Source organism: Urocampus carinirostris, chromosome 1, assembly GCF_059441175.1.
Source record: "Urocampus carinirostris isolate Australia breed hairy pipefish chromosome 1, RoL_Ucar_1.0, whole genome shotgun sequence".
Lineage (NCBI taxonomy): Eukaryota > Metazoa > Chordata > Actinopteri > Syngnathiformes > Syngnathidae > Urocampus > Urocampus carinirostris.
This window is the reverse complement of record NC_142349.1, coordinates 9955541-9968279: the sequence shown is the minus strand read 5'-3', so window position 1 is coordinate 9968279 and position 12739 is coordinate 9955541. Positions and strand designations below refer to the sequence as shown.

Below are 12739 nucleotides of genomic sequence, written 5' to 3'. Positions count from 1 at the left end.
GTGAACGAATAAATGTATTGTATACTTGTTTGTGTTTCAATACAATTTGGATGAAATGGTCGCTTTATAAACAAAAAGACAATGAAACGCAACTTGTGCAGCTAAATGCAAATGGGAAAAATGGATCGGCTAATTTTTATCTATATTTCTCATGTACTGCCGAGGTATCAGATTTAAGACTCTTTATCGGGATATAAAAAAATTAATACATCGATCAGGTATTTTTTTCCAGTACGGCGGCGCAGTGGTTAGCGCTCTTGCGGCACAGTTCTGAGGAGTTTGCATGTTCTCCCAGTGCTTGCGTGGGTTTCCTCCGGGCACTCCGGTTTCCTCTCACATTCCAAAAACATGCATGTCAGGTGAATTGGCCGGTCCAAATTGTACCTAGGTGTGAATGAGCAAGTGAGTTGTCTGTCCCAGTGTGCCCTGCGACTGGCTGGCAACCAATTCAGGGTGTCCCCTGCCTACTGCCCGAAGATAGCTGGGATGGGCTCCAACACCCCCGCGACCCTACTGAGTATAAGCGGTGCAGATGATGGATGGTAGGTATTTTTTTCCTCCGACCTGGCCCCTGTGCAGATGTTTTTGGATCAATGCGGCACATGACTCAAAGTTTCAAATAAAATGTACTCAAGGTGTTCACAGATCACAATAAATGCAATAGCTATAAATGATTTCAAATTTAATTTAAACATTTGAAGGAATAACAAATCCTGATAGCTTGCATTGGATGCATATTCGTAAGTCTCGTTTTGGCTTATACTCAACCAAACTGATTAGCCCTTTAACTCCCACGAAGTAATACATTCTCCAAAGAAACCACAAAAAAACTGACATACTGGAAAACAAAGGGGAAAGGTACAGGATTATAGTAAAAAGGGAGTGTTTCATAATTCCAAGTTGGAATAAGGCACTTCATGTTTTATCATTCAGTAAACTTATCAAACATTATTTTTAATGTTTTTCAGTAATGAAAAATATGACTCCATCATATTTGAGTATCTTAAAGTGTAGACTGGAGTCGATTTTAAACAATGAATCTGACTTTTTTCAGATCATATAAAAAAAACCTAGGAAACTAGTGTTAGAAAACATGTGCATATATATTTTTGCAAAATTTCCCACATCAAGGTTGCTTTAAAAAAAAAAAAAGAAGACATTTTTAGTGTCGCTTTTGCACCGTATAGCGTAATGTGGCCGCAAGTACACCACACCAAATAACTTGTACACATCCAACTCATAAAATAAGTACCAGACAGTCAGAAATCAAATTCAAAGTAAAGCACTCGTTAGGGTCGACGGAATGCCGGCTCGTCTGCCCCACAGATGGAGAAAAGTCGATTTGAGGGGTCTGGTTACTGTGTTCTGGCTGGCGACTAGACGGGCATCGGCAGGCTCATTTTTCCTTGTTCTCTTAAGACTGGACAGAAATGACAAAACAAGGATTAAAAAAAACAACAATATTTGAAAAGGAAGGCAGGCATTATGGACTGCCGCGTATGAAAACAAATGAACTGTCAATTACAGTCAAATATAAAGACGTGTCATGCCTTAAAGATCAGTGGTATCTTTCTGTGTGATTTCCAGCAATACCCCGGGTTCAAGAAGCACCGGGAGTTATCACTTATTGCGCTTCATTTGGTCTCTTTAATAGCAAACTAGTTTGGCCAGTTACAATATAGAATTTTCCTACAATAACCTTGTGCAACATTGTTGGTTGGGTGGGGGATCCCTTAACCACTAGGTCGTAGGGGCACAATTTCCTGTGGTGTGTCTTAGGCAAGTACAGCGTGGTGGCACCCATCCCTCTTCAGGCTAACATGTGTTTCCACCTGGTCTAGAACCGGGGGCCTATCGCGTGGAATACAAACACGGTGTAACATAATTCAATTTGAGTAGGACTTTCCAGGATAACCTACAATATTTATTCCGATATAACCAGTGTCTGAAATAACATCTGCCCGGACCCCCGGGGCGTGCATCTTTTACGTCGGACGTACAACTTACAAAACGTCTCCGCCCGGATGGCCGACCAATTTTTCATGGAAAAAAAAAAGTATTCGTTATTTTATTATATATTTTTTAAAATCAAACGTTTGCTTTTCATTCGGTTTGGAAATTTTGGTTCGTTTGGCAATTTGCATACTCGGCAGCCAATCAGAAGCCTGCATCGAATAACTTTGTGCTTCCGGACTCTCTCGAATGTTATAAGGTCGCATGATTTTGCATGTCATTTTCCAAAGTAGACGCACAGAGAACACAAGAAAAATTGAGAGGTGGTTAGGAATCAGGCCAAAACCTCAGCCCTAGAAGAAATATTCAAAAGAAGCTAACAAAATAGATGACGCTACAAAACATAAACGTAAAGCATTGTGGAAAGAGGAGTTCACGTGGCTTGTAGCAGACAACGTGACGCAAACATTGCATGAATGAAGATGAGTAAATACCGGTACATACTGATGGCAGTTGGAAAACAGCGATGTCATATACATGCAATGAATGTTAGTAGATTTATAATAAACTTAATTTGAAAGTGTTGTTCGGTTATATTATATATCATCAATCCGTAATACTTTGCAACAGTCTTTTTTTTGGTCATTAGTCGTCTTATTGTCTTTTAAGTTGTGAAACATGGGGTAGGCAACTTTATAACTGGGCAGGCAACTTTTCACAGTTGTATGCCCTGGTGTCCGGTAACAAAAACGAACTCAAAGTTTGATTGTGATTCACACACAAGGTCTTTCGGTAGTATATTACTGTATTTGCGCAATGATTGATCATTCGAAAATATCAACGAACGCAACCATACCTCTCGACCCACAAGACACTTACTGTTTATTTTTAGTAACAATTTCCTTATCCCTTTTAGGAACGTTCTAAAATAAACAATGTATTTCTTGATGGCTCATGCACAGAAGAGGGGCGCCTCTTAATTGTTTTCCTCGCCCACGCTGAAGAAGAACTTAGATTGCTGTTTTGCGCTATTACCAATGTCTAGAGTTATAAAGTTTCAAATCAGTCTTCATAGTTTTAATTACATATTGCTACGCGTTAGATGGCAACTCGAAGAGGAAACATTCTGCATATGCCGCCACTTTCAAGCTTAAAATTTCTCATTATGCTGACCTTCACGGAACTTGAGAAGATAGCTGAGAATTTACTGTACATGAAACAAATGTTGGAGGAGAAAAAAAGAGGGCTGTCCTGAAAGATATAAATATAACTAAAAGAGCACAAAAAGGGAAACAAATTTCTGGTGTATCTGATGATCAATCTGACTTTGAAGGACATTTTATAAACATTGTAAATTGCACTTTGGTATTGTGTTTTACAGTGTACGTGGTCAATAAATGATTTTTATCATGGCCATGCGCATTCAACGTTTGTCTTTTACATTGCTTATTTGAGCCGAGAAAACGTTGACAAAATATTATACATCACAGTGCCATGCAAAAGTGTTGGACCCCAAGACCTTATTGACATCTTTCCACATTTCAGGCTTCAAAGATATCGATACTGAACTCAAAATGTTTTCCAAGATTTAACAACATGTGAGACACAATCCTGGAAAGACACCAAATCTATTCAACATTTTATATTGTGCTAACAAATTAAAAATGGAAAAGAAGGTTTGCAAAAGTATTGGCCCCCTTCGAGGTTAATACTTTGTACACATCCTTTTGCTGCGATCACAGCCACAAATCTTTTTGGGTATGTCGCCAAGTTTTAAATCTTGAATTAGAAGTATTTGCCTATTCTTCCTTACAAAACAGCTCAGGTTCCTAAAGTTTTGACTGTGATTATTTGTGCACAGCATTTTTCAGATATTTCCACAAAGGCTCGATAGGATCAAGAGTTATTATTGCTCGCACAGTGCTCTGGGAAATGTGTAATTCTTGTGAAATTTTCTTGTATCCCATGTATCCCTTTAAACTTCTCAACAACTTAATCCCGGAACGGCCTGGTATATTCTTTGGTCTACAATCTGCATAATGCTGTCTGCTCTCCCGTGTCTCCTTTCACAGACCTCTGAGCCCATCATAGAGCAGGTGCAGTTAAACCGAGACGTAATGACACAAAAGTGCACTGTTTGTCATTTAGGTTGACATCGGATCATTTAGAAGCTATCAGGGCACTTCTGGCGTCAGTTGGCTGAGCTGAGAAGGATAGGGGCCAACTTTTATGCAAAACCTACTTTTCAGTTTTTCTGTGGTAAATATACTATGAAATGTCGAAATCATTTGTTGTTAATTCTGAATCAAATATGTTTCTGTTTTTTAGCCTCAAGTTTGAAGCCTGGATTGTGGCGATATAACAAAAAGTTGACAGGGGATGGGGGTTGGGGAACCTTCGCTAGACACAAAATACACAAGCGTGAGTTATACAGTGCACAAATAAAAACGGGAAATACATTCATTTATATTTTAGTAGAGGGTTTAATGACGGGTTTTTTTTCTGTATTAATTTTACACATAAGAATTCCCCCACCTTCAAAAATATGGCTTTTCACTGACAGATGATAACGAACCTACCACACAGTCCTCACTGCTACAAAGCGAACATTGATTACCTATTTGAAATGGTTTCATTTCAAGACATGGTACTCTAGAACAATAAAAGACTTAAAATAGAAAAATAAAATAAAAAATGGAATATTAGGATTAATAAGCAATGAATATGAATGATTTACTAGTAATTTGTAATTATTTTAAGATTAAGAATTTGCAGTTCCTTCTCGAGGTTTCTTCATTTTCTTCATGTTGAGGTTTTTGAGTTTTTTCTTGCCGTCATGTAGGTTTTAGATTAGGGGATTGTGTAGTCTTAAATTTGCAATATTCTGTGGTCCGTGCAGCCCTTTGAGACTCCTTGTGATTAAGGGCATCACAAATAAACATGACTTGACTCGACAAGAATAGGTTGTTTGAATTTTCATGTTACTGTCGACTAATGATTTATTTCCCTGCTTTGACGTTCATACTTTTAAAAGTGTTCACATTTTTAACCAATATAAGTAAACAGACGGCCTACATACAAAAAAGCAAAGCTGAAGTTGGTGCCACTATTTACTTTACTAAGATAGGAATAAGTTTCCTGTCAAAGCTGTGAAAAAACGTTTGCCACAAGCTGCCAGACATACGACACAAAGGCCGTTGAGATTTTAGATTATATCGCGATAGGTACATTAAGCTAAAAGATGTCCTGTATCATCTGATTAAATGAATCCGGAAGTTCAAAGCATACCTGAATTTTAGTGGAAATATGTCAGGAGCTCTTGTGAAAAGAGTCCATTGCACTTTGCAACTGAAGTAAAGGGAATCAATAATGTTAGGATGTGAATAGGGTATTGGTTTTTGTTTGTTTTTTTTTTTTTTTTTTTTTAAAGAAGAAAACAATTGTATTCAAACAGCACTTTGGTTCACGTTTTATTGTAGAAAAGTGCTTTATGAATAAAGATTTTTGTATTTTTTTCACCCTGACTTTAAAGTATATGCGGCTTTTGCTGGAAATTTTGGGGTTGCTGCTAAATGTTATTGCACTACTTTTCCAAGCACAATTGTTATGATGCACTATTCTTTTATTACACTGTTATTTTTACGTAGGCTAGTCAAGCACTACTTTGTAAATAATTTGCCAATTTATCCTGAAAGTCTTTGGTTTTCTCTTTAAGAGTCTTTATTACATGTTTACCCTGGAGTGCCATGTATAATCTCGTTGCAGATGTCGTTTCACAACGTCTATATCAATGAGAATAAAGACCATTCAATTCAATATGACTTGTATGTATTGATGTTTTATCAAAATTGAACTCGAACATTTAAACTCACCTCTTGTGACATAGAGGTAGAAGAAGTCACAGTAGAAAATAGTCTGCACAATGCCGGCCACCACGGCAATGTGATCAAAGAAGCCTTCCGTGTGATAGCGCCACACCCAGTTTGCAATGTAAAGGGCTCTGTACAGGCCAAGGAAGAACAAATAGTGGGTGGTGATGGACTCAGCTTTGCCCGTTTTGGAAATCATAAAGAGCTGCGGCATTATCGCCACAGACTCCAAGAAGATTGAGAAGGTCCAAAGGATCTGTGTGGAAACATTTGAACACAAATCATTTAATTACAACTTTGTGGACTTTCACTCTTCGGAAGCAAAGTTTGTTTACCTCCATTGGTGTGAACGCGTAGTTCTCCAGTAGTGAAAGCCCAATAACTGGCACTAAAAGGAATTCTACACGAAATGAGTCATTCACAGAGTCGTAGGTGTTCCTGAAGCGCATGTAGATCATGTACACAGTGGCATAGGATAACGCCAAAAACACAACCTAAAAGCACAAAGGAGCTTAGACAATGATGGCATTTGAAATACTAACTTGTTTTTTTCTTCAATTACAGTGGGGGGTTAAGTCATTAATCAACCAGAAATTGTGTAGGTTCTCCTAAATAAAAATTGGAGAAAGTCTGTAAAAATAAAATGAGTATATAAAAGCTGAAAATCACCTAGTCTGTTTTTAACCCCCCCAATACGTGTGTGGCAATGGCAATTCAATATGGTTATAGCGATGACAAGTTACCTTCATGACTGTGTTGTAAGGAGAAATGAATACGGTAAACAGGTCAAGGTATCTGGTAGTGAAGACGAGCGCAAACAAAACCTGAGACTTTCCAGAGATGCCTACAAACAGAAAAACAATGAGAGGTTAATTCCAGAGATACAATTTTTGTTTCGCTTTAATTGACATGCTGCAAACATTAGTCAAAAATCATAACTATACTGTATTTGTCTTTGAGACAATTCTCTCCCCATTGGGGTGTTGGGTAAAAATACAGTAATATGTAGCTTACATTTTCAGTAACAATAAGTTCTTCCATTACAATTTACCACTAAGAAACGTTACCTTAATTCTTTGCATAATATTTGCCCACAATTGATCCTTAATCCTTGATCCAATACACATTTCATAGAGCCCTGTTTAGGTGTAGCATGCACCTGTCCTCTTGGGCGCGACTCCCTTGGGGCGATGAGGATTCATAGGTCAATGCCGCACAAACTAATGGCAGCTGCAGTTAATCATGAAGGAAAAACAAATGCAATGGCAAAGCAAAGCCACCACAGAGCAGTGTCAGCGCAATTTTTAAGCAGGCTTGTTTGGGAAACAATTTCAAGCATTTGCAAGCACTTCACCAAAAATTCAGGCAATTGTTAAATCTTGAAAACACAACATTGAAATTCAAGCATTTTTAAGGATTTAAAAGCACCTATACGAACCCTGTGTACAAAATAACTCCTTGTCAAAAAACTAGTACATCTAACAAAATTGTGGCCAACAACAATGACTTGATTTGTATGCTAAACCACAGATTTGTTTTCCTTTAAAGTAACTTACATACTCAACGAGCCGTTTTTAATTTTGGAACTATCATTGGAATTTGAATTCTCTTGTCATTGATAACAACGTAGTAAACATTGTTTATAACGATGTTGGACATGGTACTCCATGATCAATATGTAATAAAATACTTAAAAGAGGCCAGGATAAAAAATGATATAAAAATAATATATCTTCAATTTAAATTGTTTCAATTGAAAGTTGGAGAGAAGCACCGCCGGGCAGACAGACAGACAGAGAGCGAGAGAGTTTGTTTTTGAGAAAAAGACACGTGGTATTGATATTTCAACGGCTGGACAAGTGCGTGTTTAACGGCCAATTAGGTTAACTTTAATTTTTTATTGATCAAAAAATTACAGTCAGAAGCTCATAGTTATCAAACACCGCAACACCGCCTTCAGGTCTGGAGACAAGGCTCTTTACGGGGTGGCCAGGGCTGACCTGAAGAGAGGCATCAAGAAAGCAAAAGCAGCCTACACAAGGAGGATAGAGCACCTCTTCGCTGGAAATGATCCGAGGAGGATGTGGCAGGGCCTTCAACACATCACCAACTTCAGAGGCCACAACCTGGCAACTGTTGAGGCTGAGGTTTCACTAGTTGCGGACCTTAATCAGTTCTTTGCTCGCTTTGAAGCTGGAAGGCCACAAACAGCCACATCACACCCACCAACAACCAGCAGCAACTCCCTCACATTTAAGGAGCACGAAGTTAGGCGTGCGCTGAAAACCATAAACCCCAGGAAGGAAACTGGCCCGTATGGAGTACCAGGGAGGGTACTCAGGGACTGTTCCGATCCGCTGGCTGGGGTCTGCACCACCATCTTCAACCGGTCCCTGTCACAGGCGACCGTCCCACCTTGCCTCAAAACCTCCACCATCGTTCCCATCCCCAAAAAGTCAGCAGTGGAAAGCCTCAACGACTACAGGCCTGTCGCTCTTACGCCTGTGGTCATGAAGTGCTTCGAGAGGTTAGTGTCCCGGCACATCAAAAACTCCCTGCCACTCACACTGGACCCCCATCAGTTTGCCTACAGGGCAAACCGCTCCACTGACGACGCCATAAACACAGCACTTCCCACCGTGCTGAAACACCTGGACCACAGGGGGAGCTACGTCAGAATGCTCTTTCTGGACTTCAGCTCAGCCTTCAACACCATTATCCCGTAGATCCTGGTGGAGAAACTTGCACACCTAGGACTCTCTCCCTCCATCTGCCACTGGATAATGGACTTCCTCTCCAACCGCCCACAGTCGGTGAAACTCGGTACCCACGTCTCTCCCACCCTAACACTGAACACTGGCTCCCCCCAAGGTTGTGCACTGAGCCCCCTTCTTTTCACCCTCTACAGCTCCGACTGCTCACCGACCCACCCCACAAACACTATAATTAAGTTCGCTGACGATACCACCTTGATCGGCCTGATCTCTGAAGGGGACGAGGCGGCATACAGGGATGAGGGTGAGTCACTTTCAACGTGGTGTTCGGAAAACCACCACAAAAACAAAAGAACTGATTCTGGATTTCAGAAGGAATAGCAGGAATCCAGCACCACTCACCATAAAAGGAGACTGTGTAGAGAGAGTCCACTCTTTCAAATTTCTGGGTGTGCACATCTCCGACGACCTCTCCTGGTCTGCAAACACCAGAGCGGTGGTAGGGAAGGCCCAGCAGCGACTGCACTTCCTGAGATTGCTCAGGAAAAATAATCTAAAACAGCAGCTGCAGGTGTCCTTTTACAAAGCCACAGTGGAGAGCATCCTAACATACTGCATTACGGTGTGGCATGCTGGGTGCACAGCAGCAGACAGGAAAAAGCTCCAGAGGATCATCAAAACAGCCCAGAAAATCGTCGGTTGCTCTCTGCCGAGTCTGGAGGACATTGCCTGCTCTCGCTACCTCAGCAGAGCAGAAAACATCATCAAGGACTTTTCTCACCCCGGGCACCACCTCTTCGACCTGCTGCCTTCCGGCAAGCGCTACAGGTCACACAAAGCAAAAACAAACAGACTCAGAGACAGTTTCTTCCCCACAGCCATTACCACCCTAAACAGACACCACACAAAAAACTGAAAACTCTTGCAAAAAACTACCTCACACGAATGTAAAATGTTACTCACGTACATGCTGACTGCACTATGTTTGCTTAAAACAGACACCGCACAATAAAACTGAAAACTCGTGCCAACACTACCTCATACAATATAATGGTACTCATGTCTATGTTCTTGCACATGTCGACTGCACTACGTTTACTGCTCACCTTGCACAATGTCTGACCATTTCTTTTTTTCTGCACTATGATGTCTATGTTTGCACCAATGCATATGCTGACTATGTTTTTTGCACTATGATGACTTTTGCACCAAATGCAATATTGCACAACCCTTACGATACCAACGATATTACGATAACACTGTATGTAACATCCCACATGCCGACATTTCTTGTGTAAATACCATGTAAATTATAACTATAGCCTTATCCCCCTTGTTTTATAACCTTATCTTCTCTGTTCCTTTATTTTCTTGGCTCATACCTCACTGTGAATGTGTAAAACTGGAGTGTCATGCCCAATTTCGTTGTCACAATATGTTAACCCATTTTGTAACAATGACAATAAAGGTATATTCTATTCTATCTATTATTACACGTAATAATGCCGATCGTTGCTGTGGAAAGGGAAACTTGTAGAGGAAGCAAATCGGTACGCTAACTGACACGTAGCTTCTTTCATTTGCATGTTTTTGGTGGGTTATGAATTAAAACAGCCATATGACACATTCATCGCACTTTGTACTACTTTTTTAAGAATCCTAGAGTACAAATTATAATTCCAGAAGACCACCTACCAGCACATGATTTGGATCGGTGGATCTTTAGTAAGAGAATTAAGATAGCCACCAGGTGAGAAACATCGCCAGCCAGACGAAACACGTTCATTTTGTCTTACAACAGTTCAATTACAATTTTGATATTAGGACGGAAGAAAATGCGATGGGTGTAAACCCTCGCGCTAAAAAAGGCCAAAATCAAAAATCCCAAACCCTGTTTGATGACAATCTAGACCGTCGATGCAGGTGCCAATTTGATAGCAAAAAACTCAAAAAATGATTAAATCCTACTCATAAACCGTGCAACCGTGAAATGAAGTTTGTTGCAAGAGGGGGTGACGTGGCCCCGGCTAATGCCAAACGCAACAGTTCCGTAAAAGCCTGTCAATTCACAGTAGTGACAAAATAAAGGTTTCCGGGTTTTGTTTTCAAAGTAAAAGTATTTATCTTTTAAACTTGTTTGTTTTTGTTGGACATATAGAAATGAAGAAAAAAACTTAATCTAATGTGTAACATTTCATAAATGATTTTTTATCGAAAAAAAGACTAGATAGATAGATAGATAGATAGATAGATAGATAGATAGATAGATAGATAGATAGATAGATAGATAGATAGATAGATAGATAGATAGATAGACTGGCGGGCTTTCAGGTAGGTAGGTAGGTAGGTCGGTTAGTGGGTGGGTAGGTAGGTAGGTAGGTAGGTAGGTAGGTAGGTTAGTGGGTGGGTAGGTAGGTTAGTGAGTGGGTAGGTGGGTAGGTAGGCATGTTTTTTTGGTGGGTAGGTAAACAGGTTAGTGGGTAAGTAGGTAGGCAGTTTGGTTGGTGGGTAGGGAGGTAGGTAGGTAGGTAGCTTGTTTTACTCTTGTTTTACTCTTCGTTTATTGTTGTGTCCTACTCATATGTACAGCGACCTTGGGTGTCCTGAAAGGCGCTTCCAAATACAATGTATTATTATTATTATTATTACCGGTATTATTATTATTATTATTATCATTATTATTATTATTAGGTAGGTAGGTGGGTCGGTTGGTCGTTAGTATAGGTATATAATTTTTTTAGTTTTGCTAAGTTTAAAATAATTTTCCCCTTTAACAATTAACTAGCGAATAAATAAAAACTTTAAAATAACGAATCAAGCAAAATGATATGCCATGTTACATATTGAGTAGTTTTGCTTATCTTAAGAATTGGCTGCCCAACTTTGCTTTAAAAAGTAGAAGAAATACAGTAAGATGAGAAAATAACTATCAATTATTAATGTTCTGAAATCTATTATATTTAATGGTTTTAAAGAGAGGCCATCTTTATTAACAATCATTTTTCAGGAGTTTTATTTTCCTGCAATAATGATTTCATTTAATAATATGTTTTGAATTATTTGAATATGAAGTTTTCATTCTTAAGTAAATGGTCTGCATTTATATAGCGCTTTTCAAGTCAATGAAGACCTCCCAAAGCGTTTTACAATGTGCTTCACACTCACCTATTCACACACACACTCACACACCAATAGCGGCCATGCAGCCATGCAAGGCGCCGACATGCTTATTAGGGGCATTAGGGATTCAGTGGCTTGCCCAGGGACACCTCGACATATAACACGGAGGAGCCGGGATTCAAACCTACGATCTTTTGATCCCAAGACGAGCGCTGTGCCTCCTGAGCTAATGTTTATTTTTAATCTCACAGACAACTTTTTGGAACTAGTGAACTACTGTACACTATCGTAAATTAACCAGTTTTAAAAACAAATTTTTATCCCCACCCCAAAAAACTCCCATTTCTGTTATGTATTCCTTTTGAATCCTTAATTATTAGATATTCTTTTTTTTAACATTTACACATTAATAAGTAAATTGGTCCACCTGAAAAAAGCAAAGAAGCCAGTATGTACGGTATATGATTTCGAATTATGGTAAATATGAAAATTGAAAGAAAATGAACAGAACAACAAATTAAAATGTCGATGATATCTTAATTGTAAAAAAACAAGCACATGTATAAAACAATTACTTTGGCTAAAACAAAAAAGTGAGGTCAGTGTCAACCATGTCACGAAACTAAAACAGAGGGCTATAAATGCTCTTATACATCAGGGGAAAGAAGGACAATAACAATAATAATAATAATAATAATAATAATAATAATAGTAATAATAATAATAGGCTGGCATGGCGGCTGGGTGGTTAGCGCACCGCCCCAAAGTGTGCAGCCTCCCGAATGGAATTCTTCTCCCTGTGCCTGAGTGGGTTCCCTCCAGGCACTCCAGTTTCCTCCCACATTCCAAAAACAAGCATGTCAGGCTAACTGGCCGGTCCAAATTGCCCGAGGTGTGAGTGCGCGAGTGAATGGTTGTCTGTCTCTGTGTGCCCTGCGACTGGCTGGCAACCAGTTCATGGTGTCCCCTGCCCACTGCCCGAAGATAGCTGGGATGGGCTGCAGCACCCCTGCGACCTTACTGAGGATAAGCGCTGCAGATAATGGATGGACGAATAATAATAATAATAGCAATAATCCTAAT

The 12739-nt window shown here is 39.6% G+C and overlaps 1 protein-coding gene across 1 annotated transcript; it reads right to left on the bottom strand.

Annotated features, from left to right (window-relative positions):
• Window positions 1–665: 665 nt before the first annotated feature.
• On the bottom strand, window positions 666–10600 carry kdelr3 (KDEL endoplasmic reticulum protein retention receptor 3). The gene is made up of 5 exons (XM_088325970.1): window positions 10232–10600; window positions 6566–6666; window positions 6158–6316; window positions 5826–6078; window positions 666–1420 (listed from the first exon to the last, which is right to left on the bottom strand). Exons 1-5 carry the CDS (start codon window positions 10320–10322, stop codon window positions 1377–1379), a joined length of 648 nt encoding a protein of 215 aa, XP_088182096.1. The 5' UTR covers window positions 10323–10600; the 3' UTR covers window positions 666–1376.
• Between the last annotated feature and the right edge of the window lie 2139 nt (window positions 10601–12739).

What these genes read in the sequence shown, in the direction of transcription:
- kdelr3 (XM_088325970.1), bottom strand. Translation starts at nt 10,322, where the DNA reads ATGAACGTGTTTCGTCTGGCTGGCGATGTTTCTCACCTGGTGGCTATC. An exon ending in CCGATCCAAATCATGTGCTG is followed by an intron (nt 6,667 to 10,231) that starts GTAGGTGGTCTT and finishes TTCTGTTTGTAG; the next exon opens with GCATCTCTGGAAAGTCTCAG. An exon ending in CTACCTCTATGTCACAAGAG is followed by an intron (nt 1,421 to 5,825) that starts GTGAGTTTAAAT and finishes ATTTCTGTCCAG; the next exon opens with TCTTAAGAGAACAAGGAAAA.